The sequence below is a fragment of the Aptenodytes patagonicus genome, chromosome 13, assembly GCF_965638725.1.
Source record: "Aptenodytes patagonicus chromosome 13, bAptPat1.pri.cur, whole genome shotgun sequence".
In the NCBI taxonomy this organism is placed as follows: domain Eukaryota; kingdom Metazoa; phylum Chordata; class Aves; order Sphenisciformes; family Spheniscidae; genus Aptenodytes; species Aptenodytes patagonicus.
The window spans coordinates 2,113,224-2,136,262 of record NC_134961.1 but is presented as its reverse complement, the minus strand read 5'-3'; the positions used below and the strand labels follow the sequence as shown (position 1 = coordinate 2,136,262).

The window sequence follows — 23,039 nt, the reverse complement described above, 5'->3', positions numbered from 1 at the left end:
ATTTCCGGCCAGCTTCCTTATGAAACAAGACTTACATGATCATGCTGTTTGTCCACCCCCTACCCCTGCAAGTTTTAAAGCCCTTGGTCAGTTTTTACCAGGAAAAGGTGGAAGGGTACAAAGAAGTAGAAATTTGGTAGGGAATTTTGTAGAGAATTGAGAGGTATTTTTGTTCCTCCTTGTTTTAGCAGAACAAGCAGCTGGGGAAAAGCTGACAAAATTTGGTTAATAGACATTCCCAGCAGCAGCAGTCAGCTGGTCAGTCCAGCCACAGAACTTCTGCCTCTTGCTCAGTGGGAAACTGGGAAAGAGAAAGAAGCTGGAGTTACTGGGGCGGGGGGAGCAATATTCAGAGGATGAAGGACAAAAATCCATAGGAAAGCAGGTGTCATTAGCTCCACTGCCCACAGAAAAAGTTATTTTTATTCTGGGCCAGCCCAGCTGGCGTAAGTCTAACTAATTCCAACTGGGAGAAATGCAGATTTATGACAAATAGGGATCTGACTCTTCCATTTTCAGTCACCACTTCCAGAACAGAGAGGCCACAGGAACACAGGGCACTGCCATTTCTGCAAAAAGAGATCATGGCCGTGGTATATTATGAGAGAAAATAACCCAGTCCTGTCACAGAGGTGGATCAACATCCCAGCTTTATGCACATAACCAGAAATAGACCATAACCCAACCCATTCTCTTCACAGCAGTTGTTTCTCCCCTCCTCTGTCACTCCACTGCCGTTGCTTAACATCTCCAAAAGTCTTTTAAGGTCTGCTTTGAATGTCTCTTCCCACCCAGGCCAACGACATAATTCCCACTGGCCTCCGGAGCAGCAGGACGAAGCCTGAAGTGCCAAACCAATTCTCCTCAAAGCACACAGGGACTGAGCCCTGACGCAAACGGCCTTCCTGGCACGGAGGCTCTTACTTTTCCATCACCAAAGAAAGAGAAAAATAGCTCCTCCGCTGGGATGTAAGAAGCTCAAGGTTCTCTGTTGCAATGGAGAGAGAGGCACTGGCCCTGGAAGTTACCAAATATTATTCTATTATTTTAGTGATGTTTGCAACTGCCAGCGTGGAGCAGTTCAGGCTCTGCTGAACTTTTGCATGGCATTTCAGAAAAAGAGGCTACAGCGTTTGACAAAAAACTGCCTCTGCTGCCTGAGTGAGAACGTGTGGGCCAGGCTCCAGCCCAGCGTGAATGAAACAGGGCCTTTTAATAGAAACGCTGGCACGTCTGTTACTGTGGCAACACTGCTGGGCACCACTTCTTAAATTGCCTCCCTCCCCCATACCCACTCCCATGCTCCAGGAGCTGCGAGCATCTGCAGCACCCATCAGAGTTCACCAGGGTGCCTTGCAGGTGCTCAGCGCTTGCCAGAATTAGGCCCCCTGAACATGCAGAGAAGTGAAGGGGTGCTGCAGAGCAGCAGAGTCCGAGCATTTGTTCGAAGAGCCACGGATGCAGAGTGCCAGGCAGGCGCTTGTTCTGGGCACCACAAAGCCTCCCGTGGCTTCTGTCTCAGTATTAGTCGAAGCAGGATAGAATCGTATTGCCCGTGGGCAGCGTCCTGCAGCGAGCCCCGGGTGCTGCAGCACTACCTGGTCCAAGTCATAGGAGCAGGAATCCACCCGCTGCCGGAGGACATTCCACTTCTTCCCACGGAACAAGCGCCAGAGAGATGACAGGCCGTAAATCTTCAGGCAGTAGAGCCTGAGCAAAGAGAAGACGCTGTGCATCAGAGCTGCGAGTTCCTGAGCTTCAACACAAAACAGCTGTCATCATTACACCCCTGCACCCACTCACTTACCGACGCCACAGAACTCAGGGCAGCAAAAGAAATCAGCCTGAGAATGACGCAGATAAAATACTAATTGCTCAGTCAACTGTATTCGGGCTGGCCTGTGGCACGGGCAAAGCAGGCTACCGCAGACAGCTCTGGACCACTGGAGGGCAATGGCCATGCCATGGCCCGGGGCTGCGGCAAGGCTCTTGATTTCTGCTCCTGTTGATGAAGAGGCTGGCATATGGGAAGTGGCAAGTGATGCTGGAGGGTGGCCCTTATGAGCAGCAGCAAATGGCCAGCCCCATGCCACCGCCTTTTCTGCGGCAAAAGAAGCAGCAAGCTTATTCCCCTGAGCTCACCTCTGTCTCTCCAGTTTAGATCTGCTCTGTTCCCCTTGCTTCACACCCCTTCCACGTCAGGAGTGGCCAAGGTCTTACCCCTTACACTTGAGTCAATACAATTCAATTTTGCCTTCGCAGCACAGAGAGGCAGGGGAGAGGACTGGAGCCCCTGCACCTTCTTTAGTAAACCACAGCTTCAAACATCCATTAAGGGTGGGAAGAGATCAACTAAATGGCTGGTGGCACCCCTGCTGCATCCTTTCCTCAGGCTTTCGTAACTTGGTGCTATGACACTTGGAGCTACTTCCCTCCCAGAAAAATGGCAACAGTGCGAGAAGCTTGGGGCGATAAGGGGTGGGAAATAGACACCTCTATGGAATAACATAGAGGAAGAAACAGCCCCTGGGATGGAGAAGAGGCACAAAGAGCCCTGGGCAGCAGCGTCCAACATACAGGGATGTAAAGAAGGGGGACACAGCCAATCTGTGGGGCAGAACAGACCCTGAGAAAGCCTGAGCTACAAAAGCCAGACTGGTTAACCAGCCTAGTTAAGGCGCAGAGGCTGCTCAGATTTCAAGGTAGTGTTGTGAAAGCAGAGGCAAGGAGTCTTATCCAAGAGAAGAATCTGGTTTGAGGAACACCAACTGCTTCAAGGAATTGGCAGGGTGCCCCCAGACTGGCAGGCACAGCTCGGTGCACTAATCCCTAGGCAGGAGAGTGCCCAGGACAACTCCTCCAGGTTGCTGGTACATACCTGCCCCGTGGCTCTGACTAAGGCCACACACTCCCCACGCACCCTGACGTGGCACCAAGCGGGTGTTCCTGCTGTAGCACCTGCCCCACCTTCCCTGGCTGCCTGCACACACATGCCCGTTCTCGTTTCACCGTGCGGTTTGTTTCAGAAGGGGATCTCAGGCTTCACCAGCACCTGAACCAGCAAATTCTTCCGCCAGCTGCAGGAACGCAAGGTGTTGTGGTGGCCGTGTTGATGTGGGTGACTGCTATCCCTTTCTGACTCTCCACGGGGGGCACCTGGCACAGCAGGGGCAATTTGGTGCCAGCGGCAAGATAACATATAGCTGCTCTATACTTCTAACAAACAGCCAAGGCAGGTAGACTGGCTCCCTGCAGCTCACAAGGGAAAACCAATCAGCTGAGAAAATGCTTTTCTTGTTTCCACTCTCTGCACAATTAGGAGGAGCAAGGCCACTCCTCACAGCCCAAAACAGAAATTCCAGTAATTAGAGGTGTTGGGAAGAGACTCCCCATTACTGACATTACTGATTTCGGGCGTAAGCCCTATGCTCACAACAGAACTGATTCATAAACCGTATCTCAACATTTCTAACCATCCCCTAAGCTACCCATAACTAAAGTTCTACTATTTCTTCTGTTGTTTGCAATGTAAAGCCCTCTGCTCACAGCCTGGGGAGGAACAATGACCATTCTGTACTTTATAAGCCAAAAGTTTCTTTATTTATTACCTTGTCTCTCATCTCCTTGGCAAGAGCAGCTATCCTCCAGTGGCCTGTGTGACGCCTTGCTGCAGGACGTGTTAATGGAGGGCAGGAACAGAGCACGTTGGTGGGCACCATTTGCACAGTAACCCCGACATGCCCTGGACGTGCTCCAAAGCCCTCTGCACTCCCACACACTCCCTCAGAGTCTCCGCCTGGCTCTCAGCCTGTGGGGCCCTCCAGTAGGTCCAGACAATGACACCAGGATGGTGTCACAGCCATGCTTAACCCCAAACCTGGCATCTGTGCTCCACAGTGCAGACAAGAACCTCTGAAGTAGGGCAGAGGCAGGGACTTCGGGGTTTTTCCAGAAGTACAAGGGTTCCCCTTCCTCCTCCTCTCCTCCAGTTCCCCTCAAAACTACTGGGTAGAGTGCAACTGAAGAGAGTACTAGAAGGTTGAATCAAAGGGATAGGGTGAACTGCTTTCTTGTCCTCTGCCTATCATGTAGTTTTATTTTTCAAGGTCACTACCACAATAAATAAATGTTTAAATGCAGGAGAACTGAAAGACAGGTTGCTTGTACTGCTGCAGCCATCACTTCCACGTGCATAAAAGAATGCAATGCATTAACTGCTGGCTAAACTGTGAATTCAAGAGAACTATGCCAGGACTGAATGCTCCACAAATTAAACATGTGCCCTGAGTGTTCAGTGGCCCTTCTCTCCAAACATACCCAAGACGTAATCAAGAGAGATCAACTCACCTGGCTCCGTAGACATAGAAACAGTAGATGTGGAAAGTCAGAAGCGCAATGATGTCAGAGAGGATGCAGAGAGCCACGGTCAGGCCCAGACAAGCCGACAGACCGACGTACCAGAGGATCATCTCAATGAATGGGGACATCAGGTGAATGTAGCCTAGTGGACATTGCAGAGTGTCAGCATTTGACTGAGATGTCTTCCTGCTGACACTCTCAAAAGACTGATTATCCATGCCTTAGAACATTGCTCCAGAAATCATAGCCACAAAAACATGGAAGTAAAACTGGAAAACTCCTTTAGATGCTGTCTTCTGTTTAGGAGGGCCAACAAAAACTCTCTTTCCCCCTAGGTTTCTCTCCAGGTGTGGCAGCTCTGTGAGGAAGGGGAGGACATGCTCAGCTTAAACAGAGCAATCACCTTGCTCCACATGTGATTTGCTTTTCTAGATTTGTGTCCAGGTTCCTAATTACATTTTTAACTGCACACATCAACCTTTACTACAACCATTCTCCTCTTCTTGCTATTCCCACAAAAGCCATCCCATATGGCTTTTGTAAAATAAAATGGTGTGGAGGCACACAGTCTCTTTCATCACTAAGGTGGAGCAAAGTCACAGAAACGAGACCATACTTGATTGCTGAGCCCACTAAATCAGTATAATAACTGAGGAGTTCACGTCCATCATGACTATGCTCCTTCATCAAGACACTTATCAAGGATAACAGGGGTGTGTTGAAATAACAAAATTGCACTAAGCTGAAGTCAGTGACAAGACGGAGTTTGCATTTGCATCCCGAGAGCATGCTTCTCATCCCTGTCCTATCAGCTGCCTCTTACAGGGCAAAGACTGTGAAAGCCTACGCAAGACCTAAAGCCTTCCCTTGGACACTCACCACTAATGGCACCAAGAAGTAAGCTCTGTCGTGATTTGCACTTCTTGCAAAGCATCAGTACAAGCACTTTATTTAATATGCATGACTTCCTTGTGTGGGAATCCAACTTTGGCTTGGGTTCCCACAGCGGGAAGACTCACAGACAAGTTTGTACTTGCAGTAGCGCATTTTGATTCATTATTCACCTCTAGGCAAACATTAAACACTCGGGAGGGAAGAGATGAAAAGGGAGGCTGAAAAGTTAAACAGTTGCACTTACTAATCCAAAGATGGATGTGGTAGAGGAAGAAGCGGCCCAAAACCTGATCCAAAGCTCGGTTCATTTTCAGTCCAGCTGGCGCTCCCATTAGCCACTGGAGCAGGTCCTGGAGCTCTTCAGCTACGTGCTATAAACACATGGAAGCAAGACACCTGAGATAAAAGACTGCTACCACACTGAACAGGTCCAGTGTACTGTACAAGATGCCCCCCCGCAAAGTATTCTTACCTTACCACACCCTTCAAACCAATGGGAAAAAACCCCCATCCAAACTACTACTTTACAGACAACTAGTTAAATCAGAAATGCACCTTTATTGACAAGTGTCTCTTTACTGAACCCAAACATAACAGCAGAGAGGAAGCCGAATTGCTTAAACGTGGAACAGTGCTGGGAACACAAACCTAGCGTTTGTTCATGGCCATCTCGGGTAGACTTGCACGGTATGATTTCTTGGTGTAACGAGAGTTCTTGAAATAGGCGGCAAATGCTGGTGCGCAAATCGACTTCTTTGGACAGTCAACTGAAAAGTCTGAATTGAGCAAGTAATCTAACTATGGGGAAGGCTGTCAGGATTTTAAAAGGGGCAAGATGGCAGTGCGCTCATGGGCAAAAAAAGTGCATTTTTACAAATAACCTGTATGTGTTTACAGCAGGGTAGAAAACACAAATACATAAATGTATTTCATACACAAACAAACTTTCTTGACACTCTGTGGTGTACTAGGCAAGATTAACCATGCTGTTTAGCACTGATCTTGCCTACCACTATCTTGCCTCTCTGCAGGCGTCACAGAGAGATATCCATGGCATCCCAGTAAAAAAGAAGCCCTCTGAAACACTGAGGAAAAAAAGCCTAATGGAGCTCGTCCCCAAATCACTGAAGGCTTTGGCTCACAATTTCTGGTGATTTAATCCCAGGCTGATATTACTTACTGATTTTCTCTCTCCACCCCACTACTCTGCCAGAGGTCCCCCTTGCAGTCGGCAGGGCAGAAGAAGGGGATGCTCTGCTCCTCAGCAGTTTGCACCTGACCTACTCACCTAAGCTGAAATCAGCGGTGAAGTCTATTTACCAGGCTGTGAATTGAGGTAGCGGAGAGTAGTAACCTCCAGCAAACAGGGGGGGAACACACCTGGAAGAAGCGACCTCTCACACTGTCCCGTATGAACAGAGATTGTGAGTAAAAGCCTTCTACCTCTGAAAATCCCACTTGTAGTCAAGTCCATGCAAGTGAATTGCACTGCAAACTGTGCACGTGTAGAAGGATCAAGACATGCTACCCGAAGCTGCTGCACTGTAGCCTACTTTCCCCATCATTCATATGGATAATTTCCCTAAGGGGAAATTATTTCTGAGGAGTGATTCCGTTTTATTTATTAACTGACAGGATCCTTGCAAAATGAGTTTGTAAACATTTACTTTTAGTGTAGTGGCAAAATTAAGGGCTCCATCTTCAACTTATCCAAAAGGATTGCCTTTTTATTTCATTCATTTTCCCTCTGTCTCACTGCAAGTCAGAAGCGATTTGAACCCACGGTTCTTACCTCTGTGGCTGAGAAGTGTTAGCTACTTTATAAATAGACTGTTTTTAATATTTAAAGTGTTGGACTGGTAACTTAGAAAAAGCATTCAGGGATTTTAATGAAATATTTAAATGCTTGAAAGCAGTCCTTCAGCAAGGCTGTTTTTCAGCACTGAATACTTCTGGAGGCTGCCAGTCCCAGAGGTGCTACTAAATTCTGACAGGGGCACGTAGCTCTGGGAAGGTGCCCTAGCTTGCCGTTATTTAGCTGGGCAAGGCATTTCAAAACACAGTCCTAAGGCATAACCTTGCAGGTTGTTTTCCAGCCAGATATTTTAGGACTGATCAATAGCAAGCAGAATCAGAAAAGGTGACTGGGAGTCCAATTCTCCTGTTGCAGTCATGAATACTGAATGTGGCCAGTATTAATAAATAAGATACAGTGAATTGGGAGTGTTTCAAAAAGGGGTGTAGGGACATTACCAAACTGGAGACTAAAGCTGACACGGTTTAGATGAGATCACTGTGGAAATATTTTCTTTACTGTCATGCTCTTCTTTCTAGTCTCCATATGCATTTGCCCTGTGTCTGTTGCAGGTGTTTAGGGCTCTTAAGTTATACTATTTTACAAATTAACATCTAAGAATATTTTCCAGGAAGTGTCCTCTCTGCTTGCTTTGCTTATGGATTAGCAGAACATGACTGAAGAGGAACTTATATCCAATTATCTCTAAGCCCCAGTAACATTTTTGGAGGCATGATCTATGATAAATATTTAACTGTTTCAAAGAGATTACAGCTTAAGAAAAAGAGACATCAGCAAGGATGAAAGAGGTGAAGGAGGGAAAAAAAAAAAAAAAAAAGAAGATGGTTTAGAAACAGTTCTTTTTAAAACAGACAAATGTAGCACTTTGAATCAGGTATTTTTGAAAGAAGGCTGTCTTGTGGAAGGCAAAAACAAGGACAACCATTGGGAAGCCTGGTGGGAGCAAGAAGAAGGAGGAGGGTAGGAGTTGTGAGGGCACCTACAGAGAGAAGATTATTCACATTTTCCATTCTTGGATTTGAAAGCCTGTCACAAAAATCAGCCCTTCGTATCGCATACAGCTACTCGCCAGTTACTCCCTAGGTGTCTCTGAATCACATCTGCCTCATTTACTGACAAAAGCAACTTGTTATTACAGTCAGCACAGCACAGCTCATCAAGCTGTGAAAGTGGGAGCTGCAGTCAATGATGTCTTGTGCATCATCAACAATTGCTAGCTAAGTGCTGATTTGAGATCCATTATATCAGGGGATGACGAATGATGGATAGGGAACACGGCTCGATCCTCACGTCAGCAGGCTGAGCTTGTGACCCTGGCAGTCATTGAGAGCCAAAATAACCTACCTGCATCTGCTTCCTTCCAGAGAGATGTTTGCTAGGAAGAAAAAAAAAAAAAAAAAAAAAAAAAGCACTGCATCCAGCCCCCTCCCCCCCAGCTATGATTTTGTCAATATTAAAATCGATCAATCAAACCAATAAGGTTATACGTTATATAAGGTTAGTTTGTCAATATTAAAATCAATCAAATCAATAAGGTTAAAATAAGGTTATGCATATAACCTTATAATATATAATAATCTTATTATAATATATATAATATTCTATTTACTAACAGATGCAGAGATGTAAGGTCAATGCCGTCGTCAGATCTGGGGGACACATCAAAAGCAAAACAGCAAGGGGCAGTAGGGAAGGAAGAGTAACTCATTCTGCACATGGGAAAGTTTGCGTTACTGAACTTGGCAACACATAAGCACTTGAGAAAGCCCAAGTGATGGGAATAATGCGTACCAGATGGACACTCAGCAGCAAAGAGGAAACCTACTGCTGAATGGCTAAGGGGAGATTTTGCTGTCATACTGGAAAAGAAGCGGTGCTGGCTTGCACACCAAATGCTGAAGTCATTGGTATATTTTGGGATCGCTCAGATCTGCATTTTTTAAGGCTTGCACATAATGCATATAAATCAATGCCCACCGAAGGCAGTAAAAGGACTCCAAATGATTTTACGTCCACAATCTAATACACTTGAAAGAAGAAAGTAAGGCTGGAAAGTAAGAAGAGTTGTAAGTGGCCTGAACTGATAAGCTTGGAGATATTGCAGAGAAGGCAGGCACCAACTGACTACGAGGCCACCCACACATGAAGGAGTTAACACTTCCAGGAAAGTAAGTAAACAGCTCTTCGTGATACCAAGGTAATGAAGTCCGCACACGTAGGAGACATGGTGAAAATAACTGACACTATGGTGCGTAAGTTGAGTGACAGATGAGCTAAGTTACTGAAAGAGGAACGAACGAGCAACTCTCACAAGCAAGCCTCTCCAGGACAGGTGCTAGGATCGGATACACCTTGAGCACGGAGAGCGTCCATCTGCCAAAGACACTGGGCAGATGGAACCCCTCCTGGAGCCACCTGTGCAAACAGGAACGCAGCCAAAAGCCACTTCCTTGCAGACTTGTTAAGAAACCAGATTTCTGAGAGCTGGACTCTTACAGTAGTCCCACAGGGAGAGCTCTAGAGAACTTAAACTTCTCCAGCTGAAATATCTGTAAGAGAAAAGACTTAGGAATAAGACTTAGAAAAATATTTTTAGTGTATAGCTCAAATACAAGAGCAAGTGTATTGCAAGAATTGTGGTCCTTTCTACCCCACCACTGCTGCTGAGTAGTGTCTGCAGCAATCCTTAAAACATGCAATCCTTAAAAGTTTGACCATGAAAGATAAAAAAAATAGCAATAGTAATGAGCCACAGCTATGCTGGACACTCCATACACACTTTCTGAAAGCACAGCATGGACAAGAATGATCAGAGACCTATGGCTTATAACAATTAAAAGGTTAGACGTGGACCAAGCAGATCATCATCAAGGGAAACGTGGGCTCTTCCCAAGAAAGACAGAATAAGTAGGGAAAATAAATTGCTGCTGGAATTCTTTAATCAGAATAAAATTCCTCCCGACCAAGAAGCTGGAGAAAGAGCAAAGAGAGGACATTCTCCAGCTGCTAGAAAGAAACCAATGGAAAGATCCACCTTCTCTCCCAGAAATGAAAGGAAAGCGGGCAGAGAAAGGATTAGGCTGTGCAGCTGCATGACAGTGCTCAACATTGGCTGCACACGTATTCCCAAGACACAGAAGCTCTTAAAATGGAGCTAACTTCAGATTAGTGGTCTGGTGTCCAGCCTCTGAATTACATTATATGTTCCTTACTGCCACTAAACAGATATATTGGAGTACTGCACCTAAAATGAGCCACCAGAAAAGCAGGATAGTATGAGTCATACTTGCTCTTCATGAATTTATGCTGATGCCGAGGGATCTTAGTGGGCAAGAGGAGTTATGTTTGAGAAAATCACAGGACACAGCAAGTTTTCCTAGTTTACCATCTGTAGACCAGAGCTCTTAGACAGGATTTCAGGTGTTTGTATCCTGACTAGCTAACGCCTTTGGGTTTCCCCATGAAATTCTTCTTCACAAGCACAGCTGCACTGCTTATCAAGTTTGACTTTTCAGTAGTTTATCAGATTCAACCCAGGTTATAGCTTTTTTTTTTCCCCCCCCCCAAACACCCCATATTGCAACAACTTGAGGACATTTCCTGTCGACTCCAGAATAAAAGTATTCTGGCTTGATAATCACTCAACCTGCAGCTGCAGAGCTCTGTCCAAGCCATAATTGTTACTTTAGGAGCTGGAGCAGCCCTCCGGTAAACAGATCTAATTACTATTCACTGCACATGCAAAGCAGAGCTGTGTTCCTTTTGAGCAGTCCCAGCAGGCTTGATTTGAAGATTTCACTGCTCTTGAGGAGACCTAATTTGCAATGGCTTCAGACAGGACTCTCTCTGAAATCCTTATGCGTAAGGCATCGCCTCCTTACAACTACCCCAGGCATCAACAGCTGGTTAGTACCCGCAGCAGGTGAAAGAGGAACATCTCTGGCCAGACTTACATCAGCCACGGGGATCAGAGTGTCAGCAAGGTGACCAATTCGGTTCTTTCTGTACAGCCAGGACATTAGCAGTATCCCCAGAGCCACATCAATCAGCAGAGAGACAAAGATGTTGGCTTTCCTGCATGCAGGATAAAGAGAAACAGAGTTAGAGCAAAAGGAGGGATGGCGTTTAATGTTTCAATGACACTTGTCGGCTTCACTTACATAGCATTTTTAATGTCCTAGGGACACCAGGACAATTTACTGAAGAGACGCGGTGTAGACATCTTTTGACTTTCACTGGCGTGCTGCTACTTCTGTGGCCAAACACGGAGCCACTCGGAGCCTGCCACACCACAAAACCTTTCTTAATAAGGGGAGCGAAGAGTGGGATTGAAGCTACAAAGAGGAATGTTAGACAAAGTGTGTGTATGTAAATATACTCAGGGGGAGATTTACCAATACTAAGGGCACCAGCACTCGGAGTAGCCACGTCGAGATCAGATGGCTTTCCAAGAAGTATACTTTAGTTGAACCACTAGTCGATGCCATAAACAGTGTTTCTGGGTTTATAAACATACCCAGAAGGGCTGCTGAACTGCCCCCTCACTGCTAGAGTTTCTGAATGAAATTCCATGACGTGAGTTATTCGGGAAATCAGATTAAACAATCACAGTTACTTTTGGCCTTCAAATCTGCTAATCTATTTTAAGTGTTCCCTGGGAGTCTATTACTGCAGGATCAGAGAACCACACAGAACAAGACTCGCTGTGTAATGGCCGTAGGGCATTCAATATCTGTCTCAGATCTCTGCCTCCCCCTGTTCCGCTCACTGTGCTGCATGTTCGCTTTTTCTGTTACATTGACTTTGTTACTGCTGTTGGGAGTCTCTGGTCTCCAGTTACTGCAAGAAAGATTCCCCAAAAGAGTGGGTGAAAGAGGGGAGCATTTAAACCTTTCTGCTCTTATGGAAAGTGCCACTGAATACCGATTGCAGCTTTTGGTTAACCACAGCATGTGTGAGAGCAATGAGCTTGTGGGAGTACTGATAGCAAAGCACTACACATATGGGTGCAGTACAAGCTTTCTGTGGGCAATATCCCGGTTGCCTTTCCCAGGCTAGGGAAAAAGGCATATCTCTGGCAAAAGGCATAATTAATATAAACAGAGCGCAGAGTAAAGATCTGCAAACTAGCAGGGAGTAGAGCAAGTGAGGCAACATGACATGGTGCAGTGAGGACCCCGTAGCGCTGTGCGGGCACAGGATCCATGGCTTGGGTTGCCCAGAGGAGACAGGGCTAGAGCAAAGGCGTGCATGACTTTATGAGTACTCCATACCTCATTAGTTGAGTCTGGGTTTGAGCCTTCTTGTTGCTGCTGATGACCTGGAGGTGCTGCAGGCGATGTCCCAGCTGCTCACAAGTGGAGAGTTTGCTCCATAAGAAAGACAAAGGCCAAAACTTCAGCACCCTGCAGAAACATGGGAATGTCCCCTTTTTCTTTCGCCATGTAGCAGGCTGTCCAGCGTACAAACTCCATGCAAAACATTCAGTGTAAAATTAAGGTTGTGCAACCAGAGACGGTGTCAACATATTATCATTAAGGAATATTAGATGTTAACTACTCTCTTAAAGGTTAACAGAATTAAGGCAGCCTTTCCAGATCAAGACACCTAAAGCAAACAACGCAACCTCTCCTTTCCATTCTGTAAAACCACGTGCCTCGCTCTTCCAAGGAAGCCAGAACGCAATCCCGACTCTGCCCTGTGCTTTGGGATACATCACTGGGATTGCACACTGCTCTAAGTCTCCAGGAGACTGGAGTCAAGGCAGTTGTGCGTACAGCGCAACAACACAACATGGTGCAACTGCTTCACAAATCTCAATATTACTAATCACAAGTCTCTATTTAGTGTGAGCTTGGTATAACAAACAGTTGTGTTCTCCCTGCAGTTTCTGCCCCTTTGCCCTTCTTTTCTTTTTCTTCCACTTGACATTTTTCTTTATTACTTCCAAATTCCTTTCCCAGGGTCTTCATTTCTGTCTTCTCTCCACCACCTTGCCAAGGGTGACCAGCATCATGTAGATAACACGACATTTAGCATTTAATTAGGTTTCAAAGTTAACTTCCACATTAGGCTTGTAGGGGAGGAAATATTCACACAGTTCTTTTTTTATGACTCAGAAGAAAAGTACTAAATGGTGCTCAATTATTTTTGGGAGTTACTTTTATTACCACACAACATATAAAGAAAGGAACAATGGTGATTTGTGTAGTCTAAAAATGACACCACTGGATGCAGGCTGGTCAAAAAATGCACAGTAGCGGTAGAGCAACACAAAGCACCATGTTTGTCGTGGGGAATAAATTCTGATGTGGACATAATTTGGATCACTTCTTTCCTGTACACAATGGCTGTTTCACTATTTTCACAGTGTTTCACTGTTTCTTATTAAGGGTCCAGGAATCTACGTTCACTTTTAGTCACTTCCTTCACCTACTCTCTCTTACTGCTTTGGCATGTTCCTTCAGTTTACATTCATTCCAAACCCTAAAATTAATCCTGGTATCCTGCTTCACTTTTGAAATTGTACAGCTGTTTGGATCATTAATGAGCGTGGCCTGGAGACCTCCCTGCACAGTGTGCGTGCCTCCCCCAGATTTCATCTGGAGGATTTCAGCCTGTTGGCCAGCAGCGGAGTGCCTTCAGGACTGGCCAGGATAAAACACAGGACGGGCAGGCTGGGGCTCCGGCTGCTATTTATACATTTTACACAAATCGCAAGGGTATGGCTGGTTCAAAATCCTGCTCGGTTCACTGTGGTTGCTATCCCCTTCTTCCCCCATCCTCCTGAGCCCTTTCAACCATCCTTCGTGCAGGGTTTGTCAGCTTAAAAAACAGAGTGCTGAAGTCCCCCCCTTTCCCCTCCCCATCCAAATTTCAGACACATTGGTTTTGAAATACATGCAGTGTACTGTGAATCATTCTTCTTAATTTGAGGCCTCCGAGTTACTCAGCTCTTCGTTACAGCCTCCCACCTTAGAGACAAATGAGCGCACTGTTCTTCAGCTGACTTGTCAGGAGGTGATATCTAAAGCGGCGGAGGAAAGAGCGCTGTGCGGGGGGGGAAGACACGGGGGGCGACTGCACTGGCCACTGATCTCAAAGACCTGGGGTCACAGATTCACCAAGGCGCAAGTGCAGATGAGTTTTCTCTTCCAATTATATCCTAGCCCAATGGTTACAAATTCTGGTGTGGCAAACCTTTGCTAGAGCAGAGAATTGCAGTTGAAATGCAAAGAAGGGGGAAGGAGAAATGCTCTGCCTGTATGGTTATGTACAGACAGCTGAAGGTGAAAAATTACTGGTCAAACCAACAGCTGCCAGACCATCTCAGTTCAAGTAGAAAGCAACGGCTCTGGGGCTCTGTGCTAAACACTCGCTGGGCTGACAGTCTCCCCATCCTCTCCCAGCAACGTGTGTCTCTCACCATCCCTTGCTGCTCCACAACTCCCCAAGCTAGAGGCAGCTAGCTTGTGGGTCACCAACCTACCAGACACCCCTGGTCAAAGGAAAGGACAGGCTGCTGCTCTCTTCTGCCTGAGGAACGTCTTGCACAAGCGAGAATGATTTCCAAAGCAGCCTCACCCCCAGGAGCACCCCCCAACATGTGCACCCGCTGCAGCCTGCGACGGGTAAACGCATCTCCTTGACTGAACAGGATGGGCCCAAAAGACACGTCAGAGGTCTGTGCTTGTCTGTGCTACGACTGACTCTCTTTCCACTTAACATCACGAGGACAACCTCTATTCCACTTACGTACTTCCTTTGGAAAGTAAATACATACAGATACTTATTTAAATAAAAATACAAACATACTGCAAAAAGCTCAATATAATAGTTGCAAGGTGTGCTACGGTAACTCTCATCTCTAGGGGTACTGAGGAAGAAAGCCAAAAATATTTCTTGCGTGGTCTCCTACCCCTATGCATATCTACTGTGCGTTGCCATAAATGCTCCCACTTGTTTACCACACAGTATACAGAATGATTTTTCAGAAGTGCAATGGAAAACCAACCAAATTAAAAAACAAAAAAAACCCCAAAACCAAAAAAACCACCCCCAAAACAGTGACTTTGTGTCATTGCATTATTTAAGCAGGAGATCTTTGGGGTATTTCCAAATATAAGGAATCTTAGCAATAAATTAGCATAGCCTGCATGAGTAAATCTTGATTTTCCAATTCAATTTTTTTTTCCAGGAGTGAGAGTGGATTTTTCAGATACCAGATGAAAAGCAATCTTTCCGAACCTGGATCACGTGCAAATATTAAAGCTCTGTTAACCAGAACCCCCGGCTGTCTTTTTGCTCCTTGCTAGAAACTACAGGAACAGTGCCTCCCTTCTGGATGAGGAATCAGAGGTCATGGTGTTTGTAAATGGACTTTTTTTTTTTTTTTTTAGGAGGAGGAGCACACAGAGTTTATGGCCTCAATACTAAATCATCCCCATGGCCCCAACAGCACACTAGAGACCTTCAGCGGTAATGGAAATCCTGCACGCAAGTGCCTCTGAAGGGAGGATTGCAATGGCCACCCCTTAGCGCAAGGTGGTGCTGAAGAAATGCCTTAATTTGAGATGTACAGGACTTGAGAGCGCTCCGTAAGCTTGGACGGATGTCAGCGCTCACTTTCTGAGATTTCTAACACTGCTGCCCTGCTTCCCCAGCGCAAAAACACAACAGTGGCATATCCAAAAAAGCCCCAAGCCTCCGCAGCCTGGGAGGACATCACTGATGTTTTCTTTAGCTTTTCAAAGCTGACTATCCCTTAACATCACAAAAACCTGGGAAAGAAAGAAGTCCTGTGACCAGAAGGAGCAAGAACCTGCTAGATCTTATTTTATGGGACGTCCTGCCCCAGCACAGGGAGGAGGGGACTGGAAGGACACCTGCACGTGACATCTTGAACCCTCCCTGCCTTGTGTATGCTGGCACAAAGGAGGTTGTACCACACATCACGTGCTAAACTGAACCAAATTACATTAAATGACTTAGAAGGTCACGCAGGTTTGTTATAAAGCTAGGCACTAATCTCTGTTCTCCAAGACTGATGTTTTAAAAACACCCGTAAGATCAGTAAATAGAATGCTGATACTACAGGTGAATAAAACAAAGCAGAAAGAAACCTGTATCTACCTCCCAAGGTTAAGAACAAGTTCAACCGAGGTTTACGCACAGCAAGCCTCGCATTCTGCCTGCTGGTACGTGCAGCTGGCTGCTAGCCTGGCGGCTGCCCTGGCTCAAAATGTCCGTACTGGGCTTAGGAAAAGCTGAAATCAGAATAGCTCCTGATAGGCTGGGTAGCAGCTATCTGTGCCCAACCTGTCAGACTGAGCTTGAGCTCCCAAGTTATGCTTAGACTGTGGCATTCTGGAGACCTGCGAGGCTCGAGCTTAACCTGACTCTAAGCCTGGTCTGAGTCCTAAGCGCCGATCAAGGTGGGCAAGTCTGACCTTGAGACCAAGTGCCTACGCAGAAAAGGGTCACTCTGTTTGTTAGTAGTCACACACAGTCCACGGACAGGCAGAAAAAGGACCTTCAGAGCTGATTCCCAATCTTCTACCCAACCACAAAGTTCTGACTTAGTTACCATTAACAACCATTAACGCACAGTCAGTGTCTACAGAGCAGTCCCAGGAACCAGTGGTCCCCGATGATATCAGGTTTGGGTTTGACCCTAAATCTCTTCCAATAGAGTAGTCCAAAACCAGACAGTTTTCCCTTTGTGTACCAAAATGCGTAACCCAACTGTTCAGAAAATCTTTGCGTATGAAGAGTTTCACTGTAATTTTTTTATGACAGTATCATACAACTGGAAACCTGTTAAAAGACTCTGTTCCCTATACCCTTAGGCTGTACTTGAGAAGATTTATCCATGAATACAGTAGTAGCTGTTATCCAAATTTCATCAATCAAAGTGTCCCCTTGCAGCTTGGAACCTGAACTCCACACTCCTCTGTCACAACCTCTCTAGACAGGCTGACCAGATGTGTTATTAAGCTTTATACGCAGAAGCTTCTCCCCTTCAAATCTGCTCAGAATTCCTCTTTAGTGCAAGCACTTGCCACACATTACATTTGAAGCATCCTATTTGGTTTCATGGTTGTGACAACGGGATTTCACCACGGATTCATGTAGACCAGCAATCCCTGTAACCTGCTACAAGGTGCCAAGGTTGCAGCACCACCCTCTGTTAGAGAGATGATGGATTTAGACACACGATTTGCTGATGTTTCACAGCCGTGGAGGGATTCATAGCAAACAGGGAGTAGGGAGTCACAGCTATCGAGCCATTAAGAAGATCCTCATGTCATTCTGTCAGCCATGGAATAGCTGGAAAACCAGTGTTTCAGCTGTGATGAAACCGAAGTGGGGCTGAGCTACCCCCGCTGCAGATGGGGAGGAGATCGGTGCCTCCCCAGAAAACCTCCCAGCTCCTTGAAGAGCTCTACCGTATTTGAGGGAGCCTTTAGCCTTGCGTTTTCAATGGAGCTCCCCAAACTTCAATAGCAGCTCTGCAGCAGCCTGTTTCCAACAGAACGATTTCATATCAGCTGTATTTCTCACTGGGGTTGAGCAGGAACCCTGCAAATACCTAAACATGAATTACATTTCCATGCAAAACGTAAGCTGGCCGATGTCGCATCACTCACCTGCTCCTGCAGATCCCAGAGATAAGTGAAAGCAGGAATGTCAGCAGCATGCACGCAGGCACAGAGGCCTGCTTCATCAGCTCCACGATGATACTAGCTTCAACGCCATCTGACTGCCAGTGGGTCAACTTGATGGGCCCATCATCATATCTGTCCGTCATGAACAGTATCTTACTCTTCGCAACTGTGTCAAAGATGGCAGAGAGCTTTGAAGCGTCGTCTGCCTTGTGGTCAGCGGAGGTAGCTGTGTCCAAAGGGGGATGTAGGTGGGAAAGCATGACTTTGCGCTGGTCATAGTATACTAAGATGATTTCTTCCTCCTTCGGGTTGTTAGAGTGTTTCTGAAGGGTAGAACAGCTCCAGAATTTGCTGCCTCCCTCTTTGCTTATCTGAATCCATGGCTCATGGGAGAATATTGTTCCAAGGTCTTCCAAGAACTCACTCAGACTCTCTTCTTTCTCCTGTTTGCTGTTGCTCCATGAGCCAAGCACAGAAACACTGACTTTAGTCACCCGTTGGACTTCACTGAGATACTGCTTCACCTGGACAGGAATAAAAGGGAAATGGACCACGGCAAGGATAACAGCAGAGCTCTGTTCCGAGATCCAGCGGCCGATCAAAATGCCACTTTCTGCCGAGGAGCAGCATGACGGAAAGAAGACCTTAAGTACCATGGCAGCAATCCTGGAAGAACGGTACACCTGCCAATAAACACAGAAATAAAACTTGAGAATGGCGACTAAATGCAAGGAAAATCTGAGCTGACCAAAGTCACCGGGGAGGAGGACCAAACAAGTTTTAATAAGTCCAACCACTCGCATTAACGCCATCAGAGAAGTATTTAGGAGGTTCCTGATAATCTACAGTCTTTGAAGTGAGGGGTGGCAAGCCTGGAGTTTCTCAGCAAAGCCCTTCTCCGAGTCCTGGAGCAGTCTTTCATGACGGTACACTGATAAGCACAGCCCGTCGGACCAGCCAAGATCAGGAATCCATCCAGCCTCGGATCTTGGATCTGACACTGGATGCGCTTGAGCGCTTCCTAGAGAAGGGACTACATCGTAGCACACTGTGATGCCTCTGGGGAGTATTTCCTCCTATTACTGACAATCAAATAGTGGTTTATGCTATAAAGCCAGGTAATTTCAGAGTCTCCTTTACCATCTAGGAACCCAGAGCTGTGCTGTGCAACAAACTCACTGAACAACCTTGGTCAGATCACTCATCTCCTCTTGTCTCACTCCCCTCATCTGGAAACAGAAGCGGTAATTTTGTCAAAAGGGACTACAGTGATTAACTGATTGAAGTTTACGTAGTAATTTGTTAGATACAAGATCCTAAAAAAGGAGAAACATCTCTGCTTTATCAGTGTTCTTCATCTACAATATTTTTCTTTGTGTCATTAAGAAAACATCTCAACGGCTTTGTAACTTTTACAAAAAGGAAGCTTTGAGGCAGTTGACAATGTCTCTTTAAATAAGGTGGAGGTTTCTAACAGAAATATAATTGCAGTAAGGAGGGCGCTGGCGCAGAACAGTCGGCATCCAGCGCCTGTTGTCCTTTCCCGTCCTTCAGTGCTTTGTTAGAGATGTGAAAACTCCGCAGGCCCCCGAGGCTGGCTCCTCTGCGAGGGACCCAGTCAATCGGAAAGAGGAACACAGAATGTATTTATAACACGTAGAGAGGATGCGCAACGTGGAGGTCCCTGGTGGTTTTGGCTTTCTCTCTTTTTAATACAGGACAATTGATCTAGTAAACCTCAGCACCTGGCAATTTGCTACGGCATGGAGGCAGCGATGGGGAAGCAGCAAAGGCGAGTGATTAACCTACTCCCAGCCCCACAGCGCTGCCAAGTTCAGCAGTAGGAAATGCCTGCTCACGGATGAGTTGTCAGCCCCTCGAGGCAGCAAGGTGAAGTTTCCTTGGCGCACAGCTTGCTCCTCCGACGGGAAAAGCACCACAGTTGCTGCGTTTGCAAGGAGTAATGTTTTTTTTCCTGGGACCGAATTTTCCCTTTTACTGCAAAACTGCAAAGCACACCCCAACACTTCCCCCCAAAGAGGCGTTAAGGGCGCTCGTGAGGGATTCTGCTCGCAGCGTGCCGCTGGAAGCAGACAGCGTTCACAGGTGCTGAGGGCAGAGAGCGCTGTCCCTCGCTGCCCCACAGACCCTCCAGCCCACAGCGAGAGCTGGAAGCCACAGAGGGACTTACTCCTCTCACTCCTTGACCAGGGGGATAACCTCAGAGACGTGGAGTCTGTGAGGAAGCAGGATCTCAGAAGAACCTCAAATAATACGTGTGTTTCCGAAGGATTGCAAGCCTCCAGCAGAAGGGAGAGGGAAGCAGAAAGATGTATCAAAGGAAGGGTAGAAAAATGGCAGATGTGACACCTCGAGACTGTGAGGGTGCAGGACACCAGGCGTGGGAAAGGCCAAAGACTTGCAGTACAACTGAAAAACGTCATCTTTCACCAGACAAAGGTTAATGACTATTAGACCCAAATGGACTGAAACCCAAGACATCCAAGCTTCCTTTTCACTTCTATTGAAATAGCTAAGACCTGGTATTTTTTGGTGGGTTGGTTTTTTTTTTTTTTTGGAAGACCATGAAGGCGACAAAGCACACATATCCTATTTGAAAGAGCTGTTCCTGACACACATAGGAAACCTTGGTGAAAATCAGCTAACAGACACAATTAATTAGGTTGGCTCTTAAAGTTTGAAATAAACACCATCCCCTACATTTTGCTTTTCTTTTAGAAAGACTCTAGTTTGTCCAAGGACACTGGCCAAAACGGTCTCCCCTGCACTGCCTCTCCTACCTCCTTCCCTAACTCGGATTGTTAAAGAAACATTATCAGGTGAGATGAGATTTGCTTCATGATTTAGCTTTAGGTTTGAAAAAGGATTTTCTTTTTTTTTTCCTCGTAAGACCCACAGACATCTTCCCAGGAAAAAGAAATAAGTCATATCAATACAGGGGCTCTGAAAGGAAAAATAACAGATTGAACGTGTCGGGAATGTACATACATGCATATGCTCAGAAATTATTTAAAATAATATAAATTTAGCTAGAGTGATAACATTCTAGCTATATCGCAGTACCAAAACCTTACAAGTGAAGTTTACCAATAACTGAATACTCTAAAAATAGAAATTGAGCTCGATATTTTAAAGAACCCAGAGAAAAATGAAGAAAATAAGTTATTGAATGGGGTTTTTCAGTATTTCTATTTTAATTACCAAGGCTACCACCAGTAATATTGGACAGATAACTTCTTAAAGTTGAATTTTTATTCTTCTTTTTCCTCAAGGGATGTCACAGTTGTTTGAGAATATTGCTACAAGAGACTTCCAGTGTCCCTGCACGACTGTCCTTCTTAAAGGTTTGTCCATCCATTGGACATTTCAGAGAAGAATTATCAACTGACTCTTAATTCAAACATTTATTTTTCACTGAGATTTTTTTTTAAAGATAGCCACAGTCATCCGGGAAAACTTCTCATGGAGGAGAAACACTTCTCATCCTTATCCTCCCTAGTTTGTGAGTTTTTCCTCTTACACCTTCCCCAACCTTTTAAATTAACTTAGTTTTAGGCAGTTAACTACTTTGGCTATAGCTCAGGTTAAATAATACCTAAGCACGTCATCTGTCCTTTGGCTGCTGCAGATACGGCAGAGAAGACTCTGATACAATTTTCAGGCTGTACAAAATATCTCGATAGTTGAAAACTATCAACTATTCATATGTTAATGCGGCATATGGTGGCAACCAGGGAGCCGGCCTGGGAAGCTCAGGCGGCAGGGCTTGTATTCCCAAATGCACGACTGGTCGTGCATCCTACCTTAATCATTTCAACAGACCGTTTGAAGTCTAAAGTTGACATTTTAAATGTCATCACAGTCAACTGTTTCACTGCTGCTAATTTTAACAGAAATACCCTGCCAATATGCTTAGTCCGTGCTCATAAAGTGCCTAAAGTCTTCCAGATCTGCCCATTTCTGCCGGAAAGCCCCAGCTTTTCCCCGAGATGCCACACAGCATCAACGCCACGATCTCGGGCGCAGCAAAACCAACAGTGGACACCGCCTAAAATGCATCAACGCCACCAACAAATGAAGAAAGGACCCCAGGACTGATTCATCACAGAATTTTAGACAGAAAAGCAAAGGTGAACAGCGGGACCTGGTCCCGGCCTCACCATGCAAGCTGCCCCATCGCCACCGGCCATGCCAAGGGGTGCTGCCCCCTTGGCAAACCCACGCCTGAGCACCCCGAGGTCTTTCCACGGGGTTTAGGGCCACCAGGCCCGGAGATAGATACAGAAAGCACTGACAAGCTGGCCACGGCTGTCCCGGGGGAGCAGGAGCGGGGCTCTCTCCCTGCAAAGCCCACCGACTTCTTCCTCATTCTTTTGGGTTTTGGGTTTGTTTTTTTTTTTTTTTTGTGGTTTTTAAATGTGATCTTAGGGCGCGGGCGGGCTGAAAGACAGCAGCAATGAAATGCCTCCTCCCCGACACCCCTCGTTCGAGTCTAAGGCAGATTTAATCACCACCCCCTGGCCCTCGGGCTGCCCCTACAACGCCTACGGGACGCTGCGCTGCCGCCCCCAGCCCCGGCTATCCCCGGGCTGAAGCAGCCGGTAAGGGCTAACACCCCCAGCCAGGCCTCGGCGGGGAGGGAGCCCCGGGGCCGGGCCGCTGAGGGCAGGCGGGGCCGGCGAGACCCCCGCGGCCGGGCAAGCCCGCGCGCCCCGCTTCCCCCCGCCGCCCCGGCCCGGCCCTGCCCGCCGCCCCCGCCGCCTACCGCCCGCTCCGCCACGCCGGCCGCTTCCGGGGGCCGGTTGCTCGGAGACGCCGCCGGCGCCGGGCTGCGCACCGCGGCGGGCCCGGCCGGCGCCGGGAACCGGGCTCCCGCGTTCCGCCCGCGCTGCGGGGCTGCCCGGTGCCGGTGCCCCTCTCCCGCCCGGCGCTCTTCCCTGGTTTTTAAGGCCGCGTCGCCCAGCAGCCTGGAGAGGGCCCGGAGCAGCTCACGGGCCTGCAGCTGCCGCGGCGGCGGCGGCGGTGGCGGTCTGCCTCGGCTTACCCGGCAGCGCTGCTCGCCAGAGGCTCGCCCCGACGCCTTCCCGCGGGGCCGGGAGCGAGGCGGCGGGGCTGCCGGCTGAGCTGGCCGATAAGGAACGCCAGCTCGCCCAGCCCTCAGGCATGCCATCACCCGGGCCTGGGGCAAGGGCAGGGCCTCGCCTTTCCTCGTGGGACCCCACTGTCCCCCATCCCCAAAGTCCAGGGACTCGCCTTTCCTCACGGTTGTCCCCCATCCCCAC

At 47.1% G+C, this 23,039-nt stretch overlaps 1 protein-coding gene across 4 annotated transcripts in view; it reads right to left on the bottom strand.

Moving 5' to 3' along the window:
* PIGQ (phosphatidylinositol glycan anchor biosynthesis class Q) overlaps positions 1–22,839 on the bottom strand; it is a 32,835-nt gene extending 9,996 nt beyond the window's left edge. For 3 of the 4 annotated variants that reach the window (XM_076350710.1, XM_076350712.1, XM_076350713.1), the window contains exons 1-7: positions 22,523–22,585; positions 17,719–18,419; positions 12,343–12,474; positions 11,023–11,143; positions 5,498–5,624; positions 4,348–4,501; positions 1,599–1,710 (exon numbers count right to left, since the gene is read on the bottom strand). In XM_076350710.1, the coding sequence (XP_076206825.1) occupies positions 1,599–1,710; positions 4,348–4,501; positions 5,498–5,624; positions 11,023–11,143; positions 12,343–12,474; positions 17,719–18,392 (1,320 nt within the window). In that variant the 5' untranslated portion in view covers positions 18,393–18,419; positions 22,523–22,585. Of the gene's footprint in view, positions 1–1,598; positions 1,711–4,347; positions 4,502–5,497; positions 5,625–11,022; positions 11,144–12,342; positions 12,475–17,718; positions 18,420–22,522; positions 22,586–22,801 lie in introns of those variants that run through there. The other variant, XM_076350711.1, reaches the window with a different exon arrangement.
* Positions 22,840–23,039: the final 200 nt, after the last annotated feature.